Source organism: Mastigoproctus giganteus, chromosome 8 (genome assembly GCF_048544385.1).
Source record: "Mastigoproctus giganteus isolate SK-2022 chromosome 8, ASM4854438v1, whole genome shotgun sequence".
Taxonomy (NCBI): domain Eukaryota; kingdom Metazoa; phylum Arthropoda; class Arachnida; order Uropygi; family Thelyphonidae; genus Mastigoproctus; species Mastigoproctus giganteus.
Window position 1 is genome coordinate 11,575,147 of NC_143582.1, and position 22,046 is coordinate 11,597,192.

The 22,046-nt window shown below is 37.0% G+C and overlaps 1 protein-coding gene across 1 annotated transcript in view; it reads right to left on the minus strand.

Moving 5' to 3' along the window:
* Positions 1-243: 243 nt before the first annotated feature.
* Positions 244-22,046, minus strand: part of ArgRS-m (arginyl-tRNA synthetase, mitochondrial) — a 121,223-nt gene continuing 99,420 nt past the window's right edge. Inside the window, exons 15-19 of the mRNA XM_090379473.1 lie at positions 19,303-19,477; positions 12,391-12,486; positions 8,237-8,311; positions 4,032-4,095; positions 244-330 (exon numbers count right to left, since the gene is read on the minus strand). Of these exons, the coding sequence (XP_090235599.1) occupies positions 244-330; positions 4,032-4,095; positions 8,237-8,311; positions 12,391-12,486; positions 19,303-19,477 (497 nt within the window). The remainder of the gene's footprint in view (positions 331-4,031; positions 4,096-8,236; positions 8,312-12,390; positions 12,487-19,302; positions 19,478-22,046) is intronic.

Sequence of the window (22,046 nt, forward strand, 5' to 3'; positions counted from 1 at the left end):
AAAGGCTAAGTTTGTTCTTCTATGAGCATTAAGATTAGTAAGTACAATGCACATAACATTGCATTTACTTGACAGTTTAAAAATTTCTATGGGATGAGGCAGTAAATATGTAAAAACAGTATTAGCTATTTTGTAATTTTAAAAGTGAAACTGTGGCAAAATGGAGAGTTTAGGTAAAAAATATTTTTATTTACAAATTACAGCTACTATTGTAAATAACTTTAAAGTTCATATAAACAATATTTACATCTGTTCTAGTGGTCTTATACCTAGGAGACACATTCCTGTAGCAAGCACTTTTCTTGACGCATGAAACATTAAGAGACGAGCCTAAAAATAAAAATAAAAAAATAAAGAGCCTTCAAGCAAAGTTATCAAACATTAATAAAGAAAATATTAAAAATAAAATGCTTGACTAGTATGAACTGCATGAAAATGCGGACAGTTTAAAAGAAAATCCAGTTTTTTCATGCAGAGGAAACAGTTTTGTGTTATGTGCGTATGGCAAGAGAGATCGGAAGTCATGGTAATCCCCAATAGAGATATGTAATCTTGTCTAGGGATCTGTGTGTCACTAAAGATGGACACTGGGCAATAGATTCTTCTTTTTTTAAAAATATAAAACAGGAGAGTTTTTTAGAAGGATTGAAGTTAATTAGGTTTTCTTCACCCCACTGGAGATCAGTATTTAAGGAATTGGTGGTGGATATTCTGAGAAGTCAGGACTGTTTTTGAAGGACAAGTTTTTCTCAAACTGGAAAGTGGAATGTATTGTGCCATCATTACCAAAACTAAGGAAAAGGAGTTGAACCATGGAGAAACACCAGCATTTTTTCTCTCTATCCAATCATTAGAAAATGTTTGGATGGAAAGAGAAAACTGGACACCCAATTGCAAAAACAGAGGGGAAACCATAAGATAGCAGCATACTTCTGTCTGTAATTCTTAAGAGTATCTGAATACCGTTTGCAAAAGTAACCCCTTATATTAATTTCAAAGAACTGTAGACATTCTTTTATTAGTGCCAATGCCAGCCACAAGCATGTTCAAACAGTTCTGTTGAACAGGGTCCCACACTCAAGTGGTCTAAATAATAATACCATCTGCGTCTTTTCTGCATTTCTATCAACAAGCCTACCTCTGTCTTAATGTCTAGTTACCCACATTATCATCACTTCAAGAGTGCTTGTGCAAGTCGACTTGAAAATTTCTAGAAGTAGAGCATATACTTCATTCTCGATGTGTATGTTTCATTTGATATCAGATTTAAGATGTTATTTTAAAAAGGACCCGGGGCCTGCAAGTAATTCTTGAACAGGGCCCCACAAAGATTAGTGCAATTTATAATTGGAAGAGAAAATTTATCAGTAGCACTAGTAGATTTTTTTATTTGAGTTAGGAATTTGATCCATGAAATCTATTTAAACTTTTAATCCAGCTGTTCTGTTTGGGTCTGATCTGAAGACCTTTTTCTTTTCACTTTTACAAAATCTTTTTCTTTATAGATATTATAATGTGGTTCTATGACTTTAATTATTATTGGGCAATGACTGCTTTTATAGAAAATCTTTTATTATTTTAAATTTTTTCCCTGTGGTTTGGTTTGGTTTTTTTTTTTTTTTTTTTTTTTTTTAGGAGCATTAGCAACTAAGGCCATATTGCTCCGGGATATGCGGTGGTCATTCCCTGACCTTTCCGCATTCTCCGTATTTGGTGGTGACGGGCTCGAACCCCGGTCTAATCAAGAAGCGTGTGCTATGCACTGCTGCTCCTTCCCACCTGGCTACGGAGGCGCCTTTTCCCTGTGATTTTCAAGTTTGGTCCTAATGTTATGTTTGGGTCAATATGAACTTATTTTCTAAAACAGTGGTTTTTCATATGTCACACTCGAAATGTGTATTACATTTTATTATTGTATTTAATATTTTATTATATAGTATATTTTATTATAAGCTGAAACCTGTTTAGATAAATTTCTGCAAGTTGTTTCTCACATCTGTGGTTGTATATACAGGCTAGTGCAGATCTGTGCTTCTTTGTTTTGACTGCCTATAAATTGGTCGGTGGTGAACACATGAACCAGCATCAAACTGCATGTTGTAATAGGCACTTTGAACAATAAAAAACAGAAAGTGGTCACTGACTGATACTGTACTATTGGCACTTGAAGAAGCCTCCAATAGTGAAGAAGTAGTAGTAGTAGCAACTGATGCAAGAAAGCTACTTATATAGCATCAGCAAAAAAAAAAAAAAAAAAACACTACATACTTCAACCATCAATACTCACCAAGAATTTGTCTAGTTCTTCCTTGAATTTATTCAAATCATCCACTTTCACAACAATGGATGGAATGCCTGTTCAAACAGTAAACCACCCACAGGCTGTCTGAATATAAAAACAATACAGGTGAGGAGAGTGTGAATGACACTTCAGATGATGATACTGATACTGCTGTTCAGCAACCTACTGCTACAATGCAAGATATTCAATCTAAGGATCGAAAAATAAATTGGAAATTACATCCGCCTGTGCATGTGGGCTGATTTTCTACAGCTAATGTTATAAAAAGTACTCTTTTGCAACTGTATATTACAAGATATACAGTTACAAGAATAAGCAATGTCAAAAGTGCTTTTGAGGCCGCGTTTACTACCCCAATTAAAGATTTAATATGACATATATCGAAGGGCAATGGATATATATATATACCCAGAAAAATGGAAACAATTAGATAAACTAATGGAGAATCAACAAAAAGTGTGTAGAATAAAGAAACTGGATTAACATATTTCGAGCAACCATGTCTCTTGAAACATTCTATATGCTTTCTATAATCATCCGCTTTGAAAATAAGAATATACATAATGAAAGCTGTATGGATAAACTGGCAGCTGTACTCAAAATTAGGGAGAAGCAGATTGAAATTCTTCCTAAGCTATATAATCCACGTGAAAGTGTTACCATTGATGAACAGCTATTTAGAGTTCGTGGTCACTGTCTCTTCAAACAATATATTCCTAGTTAAGCAGGCAAGATACCGGGTAAAAATTTGGACCTTTTGTGACAGCAAGTCATCCTGTGTATTCAAATCATAATCTAAACAGGAAACACTTCCACAAGCAAGGTCAGGAAAAAATATAATAATAAAAAAAATCGAAGCATGCATTGCATGTTGTATATGATGTTAAATATAAACTTAGTGGTCATAATTTTACTTTGTAACAATTTCTTTACTTCCTATAATTTGGGGCAACTACTTATAAAATGAAAACTAACTATGAATTCATATTTCAAGGTAACTACTGGTTTGTTTTTTTGAATGTGCCAAGCACAGTTCAAAAAAACAAACTAGAGTTACCTCAAAATATGAATAACAAAGAAGTCAACAGTTCTTTTTACTTCACAAATGATACAACAGTAGTGAATTCTGTACCGAAAAAGTATACAAAATTCTGGTTCTTATAAGTACTTTACATCACAATAAAGAAATTACCAGTAGGTAATAAATGTTTAAAATTTAGGCCACATTTTCTTTTTTTGAAAAATTATAGCTCTAAAACATATCGGGTCATATTGACCTGAACATAGTAAAAAACCATCCACAGTAAAAGTGAACAGAATAGCACGGTTAAATCTGCTAAGTATCTTCCCCAACAACTCTTTCCTCTTTGTCATCAGAATTTGACAGTTTGTCCAGATCGAAAACGGACTCTTAAATAAGCCTTAATTTAAATTTAGAAGGATAATCTGAAAAACTTGTAGTATCATCCAGCTTTTCAGAGGTTCAGTCTATTCCTGAAATTTGCATCAAAAATAAAAGTGCTCTCACTTAATAAATTCATATAGTCATAGCATAAATTTATAGTTGTAGCACTAATAATAATTTAATCATATTTATTACTAAATCAATTTTGAGTGATTTTTTGTGCAATGCCATGCCTAACATCAATATACAGAAGAAACAATACTGATGCATGATCATTATGAAAAATATGGAACCCATGTTATGATATTATCCCAGTAATATTACCTGAGCAATTCTTTCCTCTTGGTTTTTAACTTGCAACACTTTATTAGCTGATCCAACCATATTACTATAAGAGTAAAAAAAAAATCAACTTAGTAACTGAAGTGCACAAATTAATTAACATACCATTATGCATTTATCAATGTGTTCAATTCACAATGAAAATTTTATAAAGAATTTTATTCTGGCATCTTATTTCTTTGAAAAGGCAATACCAATTAAACTCCAACTTTTCTCTCTCCAGCATTGCAGCCCATTGGAGACCAAATGGCCAATAAGTCCCCCCATACCAGGAACTTACCTGTCTTTCTAAATCTAATAGGTATTCTCTCAGAAGAAGAGAGCTTCCAAAGCATAAGGCAAACCATGCCCTTCTCTCCTATTATGCCTTTTATGTAATGCATTAAGTGTCTAATAAATTCACGCAAGATCATTTACACAGCCTGATGTTCTTTTCTAGGCTATTTCTACTCTTACAAAACAAATAATATGCTCTTCTTGCATTTAGAATATCTTTTGTAACTTATTATTATTATTAATACTGGTAAATGATGCAAGGAAGCAAACTTATACAGCATCATTCAAAAAAAAAAAAAAAAAAAACTGCTACCCACCTCATTTGTCCATCTCCTAATAATAGGTCTAATCGTCTATAAATTTATGCAAACTATCCACTTCCACAACACAAGATGGCAGTTTTGAATTATTCTCTGGCTGAAAGGAAATTTTCATGAAATTTTTAAATTTATGTCCCCATGTGTGCATTATCTAAGAAAGAGCCTGCCATCATTAAGTTTACTCAATTGGTTTAAAGCCTTAAAAACTTTAATCAGGTCCTCTCACAAGTGCCTAGTTTCCAAGTACTGTAGTTTTCAGAACTGAAGTCTTTTGTGGTCAGAGTATTCCTTTGTGTTCTTGACTAATCTGGTTGCTCTTCTCTGTATCCATTCCAAGAGATCCACATCTTTCTTAAAATGAGGCTTCCAGACCAGAATGCACCACTGCCTTATTACAAAAGGATAATCACCTTGTAGTCGCTGCTGATAAAGTTCTCTATATTACTGACACAATCCCACAAGCTGTTTTAGTAGCCTGTCTGCACTGCTCAGAAAAACTCATGTTGGACTGGACGGTTTACCTCTAGGTCTCTTCATTACCCTGAGTGTGATTCCACTGGCATATTATTCTGGAATTACTACTGCACAAATAGAGTACCTTGCATTTACCAATGTTAAACCTTAATTGCCACTACTCAGTCATCTGCCTAATTTATCTAGGCATTGCTGCAGTAGAAAACCTTGATTTCTATAATTAACCACTCTGCCAACCTTTGTATCAGCTGCAAACTTAGAAAATAAGCGATATACTTTCATCAATATTGTTAATAAATACTGTAAACAATAAGGTGCCCAGCACTGAAACCCAAAGGGATTCTCCTAATAATATTACTTCAGGAACACAGTACTCATTTAATAACCACCCTCTGTCTTCTGTGGCCTTGTGGATAGCAGTAAAAGTAAAGTGCAGCCATTATCAACCCACTGCAGGATGGAAGCCTCCTCAACAATTCATGTTGAGGGAAATGGACCATAATCTGCCACGATGGTCCAGTGCAGGTTGGCAGATCGACCATATTCAGCAGTCAGGGGCTTGAACCCCGGTCTACTCAAAGAGCGTGTGCTACTGCACTCCCGCTCCTGCCCACTCGGCTACGGATAGCAGTTAGTATAATATAATTATTAGGTGGAAAAGACTGAGTTTGAATCCTGTCAATGGCTCAAGTAATTTTTATAGAATTTTTGCACAGTGTGGCTGAGTTAGTTGGTCTCAGGCATGATTTTTTTTCCCAGAAACTCAGGTTTTTTGTCCAGCAAATGGCATATTGATCACAGAACACAAAATTTACAGACATATACAGGGTGTCTCAAAAATATTGGTACAAACGTTTAGGGGAGGTAGGTAACATCTAAAGGAATGTGAATTGCATAGGAACCCATAACCAGAAACGTCACCGTAAGTCGGTAGACAGCGCTGTTCATCAGTTCATGAGAGGGAAAATTTCTGGTTTGCTCATTCAAGCGGTAGTTGCCACACGAAGAGCATGCATCGATATACGAACTGAGCTGAGAGACATGCACCTAGTGTATGGATTAGCAGAGGGCAATGGACGAGCTGCTCAACGAATTTATGGAGAACGCTTCCCAGACAGACATGTACTAGACCACCGTTTGTTTGCGCATGTGCATCAAAATTTGTGCGATTATGGGTCATTCAGAGGTAACAGGAATAGTGCGGGCAGACCATGTTCGACACGAACTCCCGCCATGGAAGAAAGTGTGTTGAATGCCATCCAGAAAAATCATACTACCAGCACGCGTGCTGTTGCCTCTGCCTTAGGAGTGTCTCGTTGCAGTGTACAGCATGTCTGGCATGATGATTCCTTACACCCCTTTCATCTCCAAAGGGTTCAGTTACTGCTCCCCCCAAGATCATCCTGCACGTGTGGCTTTCGCGCAGTGGTTTCTCCAAGAAAGTGTTCAAGACTAGAATTTTCCAGCCTATGTTTTGTTCACGGATGAGGTTTATTTCACTCGGGAAGGCTTATTCAATCACAATGCTCATGTGTGGGCTCATGACAACCCACACGGCGTGCGCCCCCATGCGGCACATTGTTTCGCAATAAATGTGCGGGCAGGTATGGTAGGTGACTGCTTAGTCAGCCCATACCTGTTACCATCCCGCATGAACTCTGCTAAATATCGGATCTTTCTTGAACAAGTTCTACCATGGTTACTTGACGATGTTCCAGCAAATGTGAGATGCAATATTTGGTTTCAACATGACGGGGTGCCTGCCCATTATGGAAGGTGTGTTCGTGACCATTTGAACAGGCATTTTGGGTATCGATGGATTGGCCGTGGTGGACCCATTGCCTGGCCCCCACGCTCACCTGATTTATCGAGCCTTGATTTCTTTCTGTGGGGGGCCCTCAAATCTATCGCGTATGAATTGCCTGTGGAGACAGAAATGGATCTCGGGGTGAGACTCGTCTGCGCTGCTACTACTGTCAAAGAAACTCCAGGTGTGTTCGACCACGTCCACCAATCCATGCTGCGCCGGTGTCACGCATGCATCGCGGTACCTTCGAGCATCTGTTGTAACACCATGAAATGCATCGATCTCGTACTCCATTGTTAATATTATGTCAAATAAATGTTTGCCACTAATTACTGCCTTGTGTCATTTCTGCTACTACTTTCCCGTGATGTTTCCGGTTATGGGTTCCTATGCGATTCACATTCCTTTAGATGTTATTTACCTCCCCTAAACGTTTGTACCAATATTTTTGAGACACCCTGTATATTGGGCAATATGGCCAGTCTTCTGCCACTCAACCATCCTTTTATCCATAGCAATAACTTGCCTCAAGAGTTTGCTTACCTCTTTTGCTGTTTCTTTTAATATATCTGGATAGATCCCATCAGCTCCAACTGCCTTATTTATTTTTAACTTCAGCAATTTCTCATCCACTTTTTTCTCAGTTATAACAAAGTCAATTATCTCACAGTTGTAACTTGGTGTACTTCGGCTGTTGCTACCCCTAAAAACGTCTCCATGCATGAATGTAGATGCAAAATATAAGCAAAGAATTCTTTGCACTCTTAGCAACAGACTTGTAATCTGCCTTAGCTTGCCCAACCCTCTCCCCCCTCCCAAATGACCTGATTGCAGACTAATTTGTACTTGCTGTAAGATTCCATGTCTCCTGCTAATTTATAATGATCCTATGCATTTTTCTTCTTGTCATTAGTCTTATCAGTTCATCTAACATCCATTTAGGTCTAACCTTGAACTGTATCTCTAAAAAAGCTTAAAAAAAAGCTTATTGACTTCTATAATTACTTCCCTGAATGCATTCCATTTATAATTTGTTTTCTGTATTGTCATCCGTTGAGTCTCACTGGTTAAAATTTAAAAACTGTCTAAGACCTTTGCAGTCCCCTTTACAAAAGCAAAAGTCCTTCCCTCTACCCTTCACAGTAGTTATATCTTTAAGGCGATCCCACATCAATATATTATGATCACAAATATTTTGAATATTTATTTATTTGAATTTTTGATTTATTATTTGTTTGTGTAATTTTTTATTTTTATTTGATCGCTGATAGTTTTAAATTAGTTTTTTATTCTACAAAGTGCTTACTTACCAAAGTTCATAAAGGTAACAAACTATGACGGAAGGATCTAAGTTTTCATATGCCTCCAAAATTGCTTCATCAAATCTGAAAATAAATTTTGTTTAAAAAATTAAGTACAAACTTTCTTAAAATTATTTCTAGTATATTAACAGTACACCAGAGATAATTATCCTAATTACACCACTCACATAGTGTAATTAGGATACAGCAATGTAGCTTCGAACCACAGAACAAACTGCCTTCACAATGGGTTGATTTCAAACATATTTAATGTTGATGGCATCCTTACTCTTGTTTTGACAACACACACATAAGGGGATATAAATTTAAATTGAAAAAAGATGGTTGTAGGACAGATGTGGGAAAATTTGGTTTTAGTCAGAGAGTAACTGATTCTTGGAATGAACTTCCATTTGGTGTTGTAGAAGTAGGTAGTTTGAAAAAATTTAAGGAAGGATTAAACAAATGGTTAGAGAAGATGGACTGATGAATGAGGTGGATAGTATTTCCTTTAGGCTGATAGTGTATTAGCCTGTTTTCACATTATTTTCCTCTACTAATACAAATTGTTCCTAAACTAGTGGTCAAATTAATCTTTTAGAGAGATGACGTTACATTTCCAAATGGTTAATCTGCTATTTAGTCACTGTCACCTCTTAAATAAATGGCAGGTTAACCATTTTGTTATATTTGTTTTAAAGTGATGCAATACCGGTTCAGCTCATTGTAAAGGCAAAGTTTGTTTTGCTGTGAGCATTAAAGACCATTGCATTAAGTAAGTAGTATAAATCATTCTGGCTGCAAAAAAGAAAAACACAAGAGGATAGAATAATCCTCATAATTAATTTAGGAGGTTCCCCTGATAAGTGAGAATTTGCATAAGTTGGGGCTGCCTCATAGGGAAAACTATTTTACTAAGGTAAAACTAGGCAAACTCCTATAAACCATGTACACACGTATATAAACTTTATTTGTGTAAATTGAATGCACACAAATCTTAAAGTATAATCAAGACGAGTCTCTCCTCATAAAGGGGAAATAGTGCGTAGACTAAAGGCACATATTGTCCTTGTTAATCCATAAGGTATTATCTAGTTCAAGTATAGAATTACTTGTCCAAATGAAATGCCAATACTGAAATCATAAAACAGACAAGCTATAACTACAAATTGCAAACATAAGTATGATTAAAGGATCTGTCGCATATTAGCATTAGTAGAGGCATATGATGCAAGAAAGCAAGCTTATGCAGCATCAGCCAAAAAAAAAAAAAAACCATTCCCATTTCATCCCTCCATTCGTTCAAAATATCTGTCCAGCTGAGCCTTAAATTTATTTAGGCTATCAACTTCCACAACAAGGGATGGAAGTCTGTTCCACCAACCAACCCACCAATCTTGTTGCCCTTCTCTGTTCTCATTCCAGCAGCTCTACATCCTTCTTGAAATGAGGCCTCCAGACCTGTATACAGTACTCAAGGTGTGGCCTTACCATTGCCTTATACAAGGGAATAATCACCTCCTGGGCACCTCTGTAGCCAGGTGGGAAGGAGCAGCAGTGCGTAGCACATGCTTCTTGATTAGAACGGGGTTCGAGTCCGTCACAACCAAATACGGAGGATGCGGAAAGGTCAGGGAATGACCACCGCATATTCCCGGAGCAATATGGCCTTAGTTGCTAATGCTCCTAAAAACCAAACAACAAACAACAACAATCACCTCCTTATCCCTGCTAGAAAAATTCCTGTGCATCATTGACAAGACACCATGAGCTACTCTTGCAGCCCATCTGCACTACTCAGAAAACTTCATATCTGCCTGCACAATTACCCCCAGGTCCTTTTCATTCTCTACCACTGTTGCTCTGAGGTTACTGCTTCCGATATGTAGTACTTTACATTTGTAAATGTTAAACTTCATTTGCCACCTCTCAAGCCCATCTGCTCAACCTTTCCAGATCCTGTTGCAACTGCATAGCGTCAGTAGTGTCCTTAACAACCCTGCCAACCTTTGTATCGTCTGCAAACTTGGACATTAAGCTTGATATACCATCATCAATATCATTTATAAATACAGAAAACAACAATGGACCCAACACTGAACCCTGAGGGACTCCACTAATAACATTAGTCCACGATGAGCAGTGTCCATTGATTACCACTCTCTGTCTTCTCCCCATCAACCATCCCTTTATCCATAGCAGCAATTTGCCTCCAATGCCATACTGCTCCAATTTGTGCAGCAGTCTTCCATGTGCAACAGTATCAAAAGCCTTTCTAAGATCCAAATATATAATATCAAAGTTATTCCCTGCATCCACTGTTGTGACTGCATCATAGTATCCAATCAAATTGGTCAGGCAAGACTTTCCCTTAACAAAACCATGCTGTGTCTGAGCTATAACTGAAGTCTTGTCTAGACGATCCTGCAGTGCTTCTTTAACCAGTGCCTCCATTAATTTTCCTGGAACAGAAGTTAAACTCACAGGTCTATAATTACTTGTGTTAGCCTTTGATCCTCCTTTGTGAATTGGGGTCACATTTGCACATCTCCAGTCTATGGGTACCTCCCCTGAGTCCAAAGAAGCTCTCATAATTATGGCTAAGGGTTTGAATACTTCCTTTGCTGCCACCTTTAATATAACTGGATAGATCCCATCCACCCCGGGTGCCCTTTTTATGTTTATCCTCAACAATTTCTCCTCCACTCTCCTCTCAGTTATTACAAAATCGTCTAGCTCACTGCCAGAGTTTACTTCACCTCTGGCATTCCCCTTCCTGAATAACTCCTCATGTGTGAATGTAGATGCAAAATACTCGTTTAGTTAGTTTATACGAGTGGGGTTACATATGCTAAGATGTATTTTATTTTATAATCTAATTAAGAGAATTAATTAAAATTATTTAGTAATATTACAATATAACTACAATCTTATTTGTTTATTAATTAGCCTGCTTCAGAATTCTAAGAAAGATTTTGAGATTGCAATGCCACTCCATATCACTCTCAACAACACACAATCTCTGCAAAATGGGTTCGTAATACCTAGTTATTTCTTATGTATGCTGTATTAATTGCTTTCTCTCACACTGGTTCAGTATATATTAATGGTTAGAGCAGAACAAGGATGGTTACTTTTAAGTAAACTATAATTCGTATTTGTGATATGGTTTTAAAATTAATCTGCTGAATGCATAAACAAAACTTTTAATATAACCTTTACAAAGAAAAGATGTTTAAGTAAACACCATAGGATGTAATAATTATACTTAATATATTTGTATATTTTTTATAAACCTGTTTATTCTATAAACAAAAGTTATAGTATTAGACATATAGTTCAAGGAAGCCAAAGGTTTTTGCCGCACTGGGGGGGGAAGTAGATAAGAAAATACAAATTATGCTTCCTCACACAGGTATCTATCCAATCGACCTTAGAATTTCTTCAAACTGTCAGCCTCAACTACCTGTGATGACAACTTATCCTAGTACTCAACAACTTGCTGGCTAAATGAAAACTTCCTACAATGTAGTATAAGCTGCCTCCTCTATAATTTTAATTTATGGCCCCTAGTTTTGGAATTCTTTATAAAAGTGAAAATTACACCTTTATTCGTTTTACTAACCCCTCTCAGATCCTTATAAAACTCAATCAGGTCCCCCTCTAAGGCACATGGTTGCCAACCTCTGTAGCGCACTTTTGCCAATCTCACCATGTGAGTTGCCCATCTTTGGATCCTTTCAAGAAGCTCAATGTCTTTTTTCAGATGAGGTCTCCATACTTGGACACAGTATTCCAAATGTGATCTTACAATTGCCTTGTACAGTGGGATTATGATTTCCCTGTCTCTACAGAATATTGTTTGATAAATCATTGAATAGTGTACATACTTTCTCTTCTTTTTTGGTATCAACAAAGAGAAGTTTTATTACATTAATAATTTTTAATAAAATTTAATAAACACCTATGCTGCAGTACAAAATGAATTATGAATATTTATGATTGCATTTGCCAGTTATATGCTAAAGCAAATAAGACTATTCTCATTTATATTTTTAACATTTTCTTACTGAATTTTAAATATTTTATTTAAAATTATATTAAAACCAAGGAAAAAAAGTTTGTAGGAATAAAAGTGAAATAGTAGCTAAAATGTTAAATACCTTGCTAAATGCAAGACAAGTTGAATGGCTTGAGGTTCTACCAAATATGTGAGATTACAAGACTTATGAAGCTTTACACCACAGTTGATCTCAAGACTAAAAGAGAAAAATAAAAAAAGAGACAGTAATTAGTCAATACAAAGTAACTCAATTCTTCTTCCTCTGGTGTTATAACTCAGGATGGGTTATAACACCAGAAGGCGTTATAGGTTATAACACCTTCTCAACAATGTTCCACCAGTAAGCCCTCCCAGAAGTCAAACTTCTCCAAATTAATTCAATTAGCAGTGTTAAAATCTAAAGTGAAATCAAAATAGTATTATATAGTGTTTTCATAGGTTTTGCTGCACTGACCGGGTAAAAAATATATAATAATAAATAAATTAGAATAGATAAGAATATACAAATTAAGTGCTTCCCTCATAAATTCCTGCCTGCATCAAATATCCAGTTGACCCTTGAATTTCTTCAAACTTTCATCCTCAACTATCTGTGGAAGCAACTTGTATCTGCAGTGAACAAACTCTCTGCTAAAAGAAAATTTCCTACAATCTAGTCTAAACCTTTTCTCCTGCAATTTGAATTTAAGCCTCCTAGTTCTGCAATTCTTTATAACAGTAAGAATTTCACCTTCGTTCATTTTACTAACCCTTCTCACAGTCAGGTTCCCCTCTAAGATGCCTGGTTGCCAAGTTCTGTAGCCTACATAATTGAAATCTTTCTCTTGTACTTTGTATGGTCACCCTTTTACCAATCTGACCATGCAAGTTGCCCTTCTTTGGACCCTTTCAAAAAGCTCACTGTCTTTTTTTTCAGATGAGGTCTCTGCAACTGGACACAGTATTCCCAATGCAGTTTTACAATTGTTTTGTACAGTGGGATTATGACCTCCCTATATCCACAGGATAATGTTTGATAAATCATCAGTAAGATACCATGGGCTTTCCTGGCTGCCTGTTTACTTACTAGGTTAGTTAAACATGATTTTGCCAAGGGAAAATCATGATTTTCCCCTGGCAAAATCATGTTGTGTGTTGCACTCTTTATCACTGCCTCTAAGATTTTCACTACCACTGAATCAGATTAACTAGTCTAGTTACTGACTTCACACTTAGAACTGCCTTTATGTATTGTACAGACAGGGATCTTATTTTATCAGTTTTATCCATCTTCAGCATGCCAATTCTATCTAATTGTCCTGGATTGCACTCTTAATCACTGCCTCTATGATTTTCGCTACCACTGAATCAGACTAACTAGTCTGTAGTTACTGACATCACTCTTAGAACTGCCTTTATGTATTGGTAACATGCTGGCACTTCTCCAATCCAAATGAATCTCTCCTGAGTCCAACAATACCCTCATAATTAACCTCAATGGTTCAATACACTTTCTGGTTGCCTCCCTCAAAATTATTGGAAAAAAAAAACCATATATCCAGCTTCTGAAAAAATGCTTTTTCAGAAGCTGGATATATGGATAATAAGTGATAAATTTAGAGGTACAAAAATTAAAAAACAAAATTCTTCCTTTTTTTCAAAGAAGGAAAACAGTAAAATCTTGCATTTATAGTGGGAGCAGTGCATTTCCACTCTATTGGTGCTACTTTTGACGTTGTAATGAACAACTATATTTCTTCACCAGTGATGACAACCAAGGAATTTGTGATCTTCCATGTAGTGTAGCAGTGCTGTATGCTCTGCACACAGCTGCTTAGGTATCCATTTCACCAACACTTTTCAGTACTTCAGCACAGAATGAATAACGGGAGGAGAACCACCAAATCTCTTCTGACGAAGCTGTTATCTTCGACTGGACACACAGATTTTGGGATGGCAGATGGCTCAAGAATTTGTCAATTTGCTTCTCTGAGAGTAACACTATTAATAGAGACAGCGGAGTCCATATTCATCCCCTCTTCGAAGCTGTGCTTCCTGGACGGGATGAACAGTTCCACCTGTCGTGCTCCCGAGCCATTTCCAGTTCCAGTGCGCATATATATATATATATATATTTTTTTTATATGAAAACCCCAAACACAAGAGGTATTAGAACCTAGAGTACTTAGTACCGTGCTTGGGTTGGAGGTTGAAAAGACGAAAGAAGATATTTGTTGACATTAGACTTGAACTTCTGTAGACTGTAATTTTCAGAAAATACGTATGAAGGAAGGTTGTTCCAGAGAACGGCAGATGTATGAATAAACGAGGAAGATGAAAAGTTGGTCTGTGAGTTTGAAGTTGGACAGTAAATGGATGTTGGCTGGTGGCGGAATGTGTTCGGACTGTTTTAAAAGAAAGAGTGGGAATTATAGAAGCCAATTCAGAAGAACAGTGCTCATGGAGAGACTCTGATAGAGATGAGTCAGTAATTAACCTAACTGCCCTCTTCTGAATGGAATCTAGAAGCCTGAGAGAGGTTTTGGGGACACTGCCCCAGATGTGGGAACAATATTCCTCCATGGTAGAGTGGATTTGTACAGAGTGAACAGCTGTTTGGAAGAAAAGTAATGCCGAGAGCAAAAGAGAAAACCAAGTTTTTTAGATGCAGAGGAAGCACTATTTCTAATGTACTTGTGCCAAGAGAGATTAGAAGTCAGGGTAATCCCCAAAAGAGATATCATCTTGCCTAGAAATCGGAGTGTCACCAAAGATAAGCATAGGACCAGAAAAATCCTTTTTGTAAGATATAAGACAAGACTGAGTTTTAGAAGGATTCAAATCAACTAAGTTGTTTTTTGCCCCACTAGAGAATTACCTGGAAATCGGCATTTAAGGGAATTGGTAGAAGATATTTGAGAAGTTGAAGCTGATTGAGCAGGGCAATGTTTCTCGAACGGGAAAGTGGAATGCAATGTGCTATCGGCGCCTCCGTATCCAGGTGGGAAGGAGCAGCAGTGCGTAGCACACGCTTCTTGATTAGACCGGGGTTCAAGCCCGTCACAATCAAATACGGAGGATGCGGAAAGGTCAGGGAATGACCACCGCATATCCAGGAGCAATATGGCCTTAGTTGCTAATGCTCCTAAATAACAAACAAACAACAAGCAATGTGCTATCATCAACAAAACTATGGATAGGATTTCCAGTCAATGGAAGAAGGTCATTAATATACAAGAGGAAAAGAGCAGGAGAAAGAACTGAACCTTGGGGGACACCAGCATTAGTGGAGAAGTTAGAAGACAGAGAGCCAACTAACATTACCCTCAGTGAGCGATCAGGGAGAAAACTGGATAACCAATTACAAGTTGGCAAACCATAAGATGGAAGCTTGTTTAGAAGGCCTTTATGCCAAACATGATTGAAAGCCTTTGAGATGTTAAGGACAACAGATTGTGTTTCACCAACTTTTCCATTTGAATTTGTCCATAAATGGGTAACATAAGCCATATATCACCAGTGGATCGACACTGATGGAATCCATACTGGCAATTGTTGATCAGACGGAAGGTTTCTAGATAGTTTAAGAGTTGGCAGTTAATTGATTTCTCCATTACTTCAGAAAGAGCAGAAATATTTGCAATGGGACGATAACTGGATGGATTTGTCACCCTTTTTAGGAACTGGCTGGATATGAGCAAATTTCCAAGCAGAAGGAAAAATGCCTTTGGAATAAGAAAGTGAAAAAAGGCAGCAAAGAACAGGAGCAAGTTCAGGAGCACAGGTTTTGAGAACATGTGGGGAAATACCAGCAGGACCGGGAGCTTTCTTAGCATCAAGATTTGTCAAAATCCTTCTGACGGAAGATCACAGGAGGCAATGAATGGAGCGTTTTCGGAATGGTGGGAGGTTTTTCCAAGATCATTAATACATGAGTTGGAAGAAAAATGGGATGCTAGGAGGTCAGCGTTATCCTTGGCTGAAATGAAAACAGAACCATCTGTTTTTGACAGAGGTGGGAGCAGAGATGGGCAAAAGTTGTGGCCAATAGCTTTGGCAAAAGACCAGAATGCTCAGCTACCATTAGGGCAAGAAGCAAGTTTTTACTCTTAGCCTGTTCAAAATCTCATTTGGACTGATTAATAACTGCTTTACAATTGTTTTGATGTAGGCAGAAAATGAAACTGAAGAATTGGAAACAAGCCAATTATGATATTCAACATTCTCTTGAACAGCCTTTGCACATTTATTGGAAAACCAAGGTTTAGATAAAGGATGAGATTTTAAAGTTTTTTTTTTTTTTGGTAGTTGTTGGTGCATCGGCATCTGTGGCCATAATGCACCTCCCAAGGTTTTTGCAGTACTTTGATCCAAGCCCGAGGCGGGAGTCGAACCTGCAACCTTTGGGTTGCCAGGCAGGTATTTTACACACCCGGCTAGCCCGGTCGGCAGATTTTAAAGTGGAGTGTGTAATAAATGATTCCATTCCTACAAGGTTAATTTCACTGACACGATCTGAGCAAACATTGACATCAGAGGTTTTGAAACAGTAATCCGACCAAGGAAAAGAAGAAAAAAAATCTCGCAGGTCATCCCATTTTGCATTCTTATAATGCCAAATAACACAAGGTTGGGAATAGCCATGAGATAAAGGCTCCATTGGAGAAGAGACAATCACCAAGTTGTGACCACTCGCTTTGACCGTGTAGTTAGAAGGGTTGTTTGTGAGAAAAAAATCGAGCATGTTGGCTGTATGGTTCAGACTGTCCGGTATTCTAGTAGGTAAATGAACAATCTGTGCGAGGTCAATAGTAATTGCAAAAGATTCATCATTTCGACCAGCTGGGTCTGTGTGACTAGAAAACGGAAGCCATCTGGAGTTGTGAACACTAAAATCATTAAAGAAAATAACCTCACTGTTAGTAAAGTTGGACTGGAGAAAACCAAGTTGCAAAGTGAGGAAATCAAAGAATTCCAAGTGATTAGTGGAGTTGGGAGAACGGTAGAGACAACAAATGAATTTGACGTAATGAGGTAGAGAGATCTTAAGCCAGAGAAGATCGAAAAGAAGAGATTCCAAAATACCAAGTCTCTGACGGAATATCGGAACGGACATATGCACAAGTACCATCTTTGAGGCAATAGGAATCATACAGCGAATAATTTGGGCAACTGAGATGAGTAGTGGTTGAATCAACCGGTAATTGACATTCAGTCAGAAAAAGTACATGGGGTTTGGCAGACTGCAAGTGGAAATGGACATTGTTAAGATTAGAACTGAGACCACATATATTTGTGAAATGAACTAGGAAGTGTTTGGAAGGTTTAGATCTTTTCGCAGATAAGCTTACTCTATTAGTTTACAAATTGAATACACCATGAATTTGACGATTCATGGTGTATTCATGGGGGGGGGGGGACATGCTGAATGAAGTAATGAAAATTTTGGATATGGCATACACATGGTAAGAATATACCCAGATCCTTGACATAATGTGACCTTGACAGTGCCCCCCCCCCGCATACACATTACTTAGACTCCCTCCAGTCACTATCTGGCAGAGTAGAGGTAGCAAGATACACTAGCTGATCTGGAAGCCCCCTAGAGAGTTACCAATAGTTTCGGTCCAATGTACTAACTAGCGGCCGATCTGCGAATGGTTTTAAGAGTTGTACCCTCGAAATGTAAGGAAGATTGGATCTTGCCATGATGTCCACCATAACCTCAAAAGTCATCAGTCATACTGCATAATGGAAGAGATGGGGAAGGGTTGACTGGAACTTAGCTCCGGAGACTAAACATGGGTTCCCCCACTTCAAGCCTCCAATAAGCAAAGTGGTTGTATTGCACTGGTTGATGAGTCATCTACCACCTAGCATTGCCTGGTAACACAGAGGGGCGGCATTCCTCCATGTGGTGCGTGTGAGCACCACACTTCGACACGTGCTCACATTGGTTCGCACCTGGTTGGTCATCCACAGTGTCCTTTCACATGGTTGGTTATACCCAGGATTACTAACAGTCCCACCATCGTGAAGGTGCAAGCAGAGGATTTGGCTCTCACAGACCATCTGGACTTTGCCGAAATTGGGTTCACTTGACTCAAGTGTCACCTGAATATCAGTTCCATCAGCGTTTTAGACTCCCAGGTAGCAAGTACAGCTTGTCTGGCATATCTGAGAGAATATCTGTGACAACCTCAAGGATCATATGGTGCATATGGTGAATATTGTCCATGCTCCTGTAGAAACACGTGGTATGTTAAGCTTCACTGTTGAAAAAGGAGGCAGATGCCTCTGAAAGCTTCGGTATTTTATCACTTTTATCAATGTTTTATTGCTTTTATCCAGTGTTTTATCTACATTGTTTAATTTTATTTTATTATACAGACAGGTATCTTATTTTATCAGTTTAATCCAGTGTAATTGTACTATTAATTTTACTTATTTTATTTCATTTTATTATTATTATCTTAATACAAGACAACTCTAATTTATTTTATTTTATTTAATAAAAGTTTATAACAGTTGGTGTAGGATCGTGCAGTCATTGTGACAATGAATGATGTGCTATGTGGTTCTGATGGAGATGTCTGCACTTTCAGAAATCTGGCAGATAGTCACTTGTCTTTTAATACCATATTCTTTATACATGCCATATTTATATGTTATGGTTGATGGTTGTTCCTAAGTCATGTAACACATTCATAACCAAAGAAACTTTATCATGTGCAAACTGTCTCACGAGATCGTGTTTTCAGGAATTTTACCATCATTCACTTATGCTATCCTATACAATGTCATCTTTTTATTCAATTCTGGCAGTGTAGTGAGTATAGCTCCCTATGACTGAAAGAGTAGAATGCATAGTTGCATCCATTTTGTATACTCATACCCTCCACCATTTGTCAACGGATGTATTACTTATTAAATGCTAGGGCGGGGGAGGTTAATTCTGAGAGTCATATTACATTTATATATTAAACATATTTATATATAAATATAATTAATAAACCATATACATATAATTTACTTTGAAAGTCTTGCATGGGTGTACTGTAGCCGGTGGCCTGAGTGCTTCTTCTGAAAAGCTTTCTTCCAATCAAAATTGAGATCCCGGTTAAGTTTATTCTGTAAATCAGCTATAAAAATAGCTGAAATCCCTAATATGTCAGCAATTTTATCAAAGTCATCAGTTGTTCTGGTGTCTTAAAAATAATAATAAAATAAGAATTATAAATAAAATAAAATTTTTACAATATATATATAGATGTATATATATATATGAAATGTAGTATAAAATCTTGAGTTTGAACATGTAGTTTCAGTTGATAGATAAAAATAAAAATATAAATAAGTAAGGTATGACAGATGCACCAAAACATGCAAAGCAGCAGTAAAGGATACAAAAGTTTATATATGTATGTAGGAATTGATAAGTCTGATAAAGTTTGATAAAGGTGCACAGATGGAATTGAAAAATACACAACATACCAAGAACTAGAAGGGTGAGGATATCAGAAATAAGAAGTATTGTAGTTTTGTAAAAAGAGATAAAGGATGTGAATATCCTATATGTTATGATGAATTAAGAAAATTCTTGGCTGAACTGCAAGGCCAATTTGAGGTGAAGGAACAGTAAAGTAAAATGATTAATACAAAATGATTAAAAAATAAAATAAAAGGTGAGATAGTTATCATCAGAAATGGTGGGCAAATTTAGTTATAAGTCGAAAAAAGGATAGCAAAAATGCAAAATCTGTTAGCTAAAGTACCTGACCATACCTGACCAAGTATCAATATTAACTTTAGCTAACATAAGATTTTGCATTTTTGCTAATCCTTTTTCAACTTATAACTAAATTTGCCCACCCATTTCTGATGATAGCTATCTCGTGAAATTCATTGTCAACGTAATTGTGCACAGCTGTATGATAATGTGAAGGTGCACCATCTTGTTGAAAATATAACAACATATCTGCAAACATGTCTCCTGATTTTTGGTACAGCACAATCACTCAACATATCCAGATAATTATTTCTATTAACAGTGTCATTGAATCAATAGGGACCAATTATTCTACGTGAAGAGAGCCCCATCCATACAGTAATGCCTGGTAGATTGACATCTTTCTGTAGATGTGATGTGTGGATTTTCAGTGGCCCAGTAAACACAATTTTGATGATTTATATGACCATTAATTTTAAATGTGGCCTCATCTGACCACACAATTGTATCCCAAAAAGCATTATTTTCGCCTTTTTTTAATGTACTGCTCACAAAATTGCAATCATTGACCGGATCATCTTCCTGGATTGCATGCACTAATCGAGGTATAAATGACTTAAAGTTTAATTCCTTCATCATTCTAAAAACACTTGTATGGTTTAAACCTAGCTCTTGTGAACACCGTCTTGTTGATTTTCTTGGAGTGCACAAGACTGCATTTCTTACAGCTTCAACAGTTTCATTACTTCTTGATGACCTCTTCCTGCCACATGCTAAGTTATTGATATTCTGAATGGTTCCATTATTCTCAAATTTATCCCGCAAACGAGTAATTGTTAAATGTGTGGGTGCTTTCATTCCATATCGTGATTTCCAAGCACGTGATTCCAAGGTAATTAAGGCCTAACTAACTGGCTAGCGGTAGTTCTACTAGCGGTTGTTGGATTGCCTATGGTTCCACGTTACCTATTAACATGGGATCAAGTATAAGGTGTAAAATATAAAGTATAAATATAAAATAGGAAGGTGACTTTCTTTCACATGGCCGTCTCTCTGCTACTTCCTTGGGGGCTTTGAGCAGATAGATAGCCATACTAAAAGAATGGCATGGGCATACCCGTTTCTGTGGTCTCAATAACAGTTTTTCTTTGTAAGTACTCATTTTTAGGTTATGGTTGTCCTAAGTTAATAATTCAAGTAAATCAAATGAATCTTATAATCTGTAATTGTTAATTTTTGGTTAACTTTAGTTTTAAATTTTGGATTACTATTAGCTGCAAACTGGGATTGAGACCCAAAGCCCAACAGGTATGTATCATAGTTACTATAAAAGTATATAGGTATTTACTTGTGATCAGTACAGCTGTAGGTTGGTGGGAGAAAGGATGTGCAAGTTGCCCGGGAGCCACTTTATAGGGGGGTCGGGGCACCATCTGGTCTGATTTATTGGTTGGTCTGTTTTTAATTATAATGTATGTTAGGCGCCTCCGTAGCCAGGTGGGCAGGAGCAGCAGTGCATAGCACACGCTTCTTGATTAGACCAGGGTTCGAGCCGGTTACCACCAAATACGGAGGATGCGGAAAGGTCAGGGAATGACCACTGCATATCCCCGGAGCAATATGGCCTTAGTTGCTAATGCTCCTAAAAAAAAAAAAATTAATAATTTTTATTTTAAGGGAGGGTTAATTTGTGACTAGGCAACCTGTATTCAATTTGTAATTGATGGTTAGGTGAATACCTATATTGATTTTTGGGTAAATGCAATTTTTAAGGATTACATATTGGTAATTACAATTAAGGATTACATTTTTTTTTTTTTCTTTTTTTTTTGTGTAATGCTATCCGCTGGACAAGGACTGGTATAACCTTTCTACAGCATAACAGCCCGTGTATGCCCATTGGGATAACTATATACATATTTACATACCCCCTTTTCAGTGATTATAACCCTGTGGTGCTTTAAACTTTATTATAATCTGCAGTGTGTTAGCTTATGTTGTTATTTGTGTCCCTTTTGTTAGAAAAGCAAGTAAGCAGCAGCCATTAT